At 40.1% G+C, this 944-nt stretch overlaps 1 protein-coding gene across 1 annotated transcript in view; it reads left to right on the forward strand.

Moving 5' to 3' along the window:
- Positions 1-944, forward strand: part of capn9 (calpain 9) — a 31,067-nt gene that overhangs the window by 14,848 nt on the left and 15,275 nt on the right. The window contains exons 8-9 of the mRNA XM_034884204.1: positions 52-135; positions 603-688. Coding sequence (XP_034740095.1) covers positions 52-135; positions 603-688 — 170 coding nt within the window. The remainder of the gene's footprint in view (positions 1-51; positions 136-602; positions 689-944) is intronic.

Consider the following 944-nt stretch of genomic DNA (forward strand, 5'->3'; position numbering starts at 1 on the left):
ATATAAAAGCTGCATGTTTTAAACCCCTTTGGGTCTGTTGGTTTTCCCCAGATCAGCAGCTCGGCGGAGTCGGAGGCCAAGACCACGACCGGCCTGGTGAAGGGACACGCGTACTCCATCACAGGCCTGGACGAGGTTAGACCGGTTTATGTAAACCCGGGGGGTGTAGATGTGGTTGTTTCTTTGTGTCAATACTGTATTGACCTGTATCTGTTGATGTGTTTGTCTAGGTATTTAGCCAAATTATTGATTAAAAGAACACTTATAAAATACATCTGCACGGCAGATCTGGGTTATTGCAGTAATTAATAATGTATTATATTAAATAATTATACACTGTAAATAATATCTGTAAATCTCTAGTTATTGCTTTAGATTTTACAGTAACACTACTGTAAGTAATTTTTACTTATGTTGTGTTTAATTGTTTTGTATTTTACAATGAATACATAAAATACTGTAAATGGGCGTACGGTACCTTTACTGTAAAAAATAATTCACAGTAACTTGTTACTGTAAGTTACTGTGAATTTTACATTACATTTGTTACAGAGTAGTTTCAGTACTTTAAGAACAACAACTCTCGTTTGTCTCATTTTTAGGTGAGTGTCAGAGGCCAGAAGGTCCAGCTGGTCCGGATCAGGAACCCCTGGGGTCAGGTGGAGTGGAACGGACCCTGGAGCGATGAGTAAGCTAACGGACCCAGTCTAAAGGCTGTTCTATACTTTGGCGTAAAATCTACGCTGTTACATATAATAATACTAATAATATTAATGATAATACACTTTATTTAAAGCGCCTTTCATGACACCCAAGGTCACTTCACAAACAAAAAAAGGACATTTAAGTTGTAGTCATCTCTAAAGGGTCTGAGGTTCCCACTGTGACATGCAATAGGCCTGCTGAGAGGATCTCAGTAAGCGGGCCGGGGGGGGGGGGGGGGG

This window comes from Etheostoma cragini, chromosome 2 (assembly GCF_013103735.1).
Source record: "Etheostoma cragini isolate CJK2018 chromosome 2, CSU_Ecrag_1.0, whole genome shotgun sequence".
NCBI classification, from domain to species: domain Eukaryota; kingdom Metazoa; phylum Chordata; class Actinopteri; order Perciformes; family Percidae; genus Etheostoma; species Etheostoma cragini.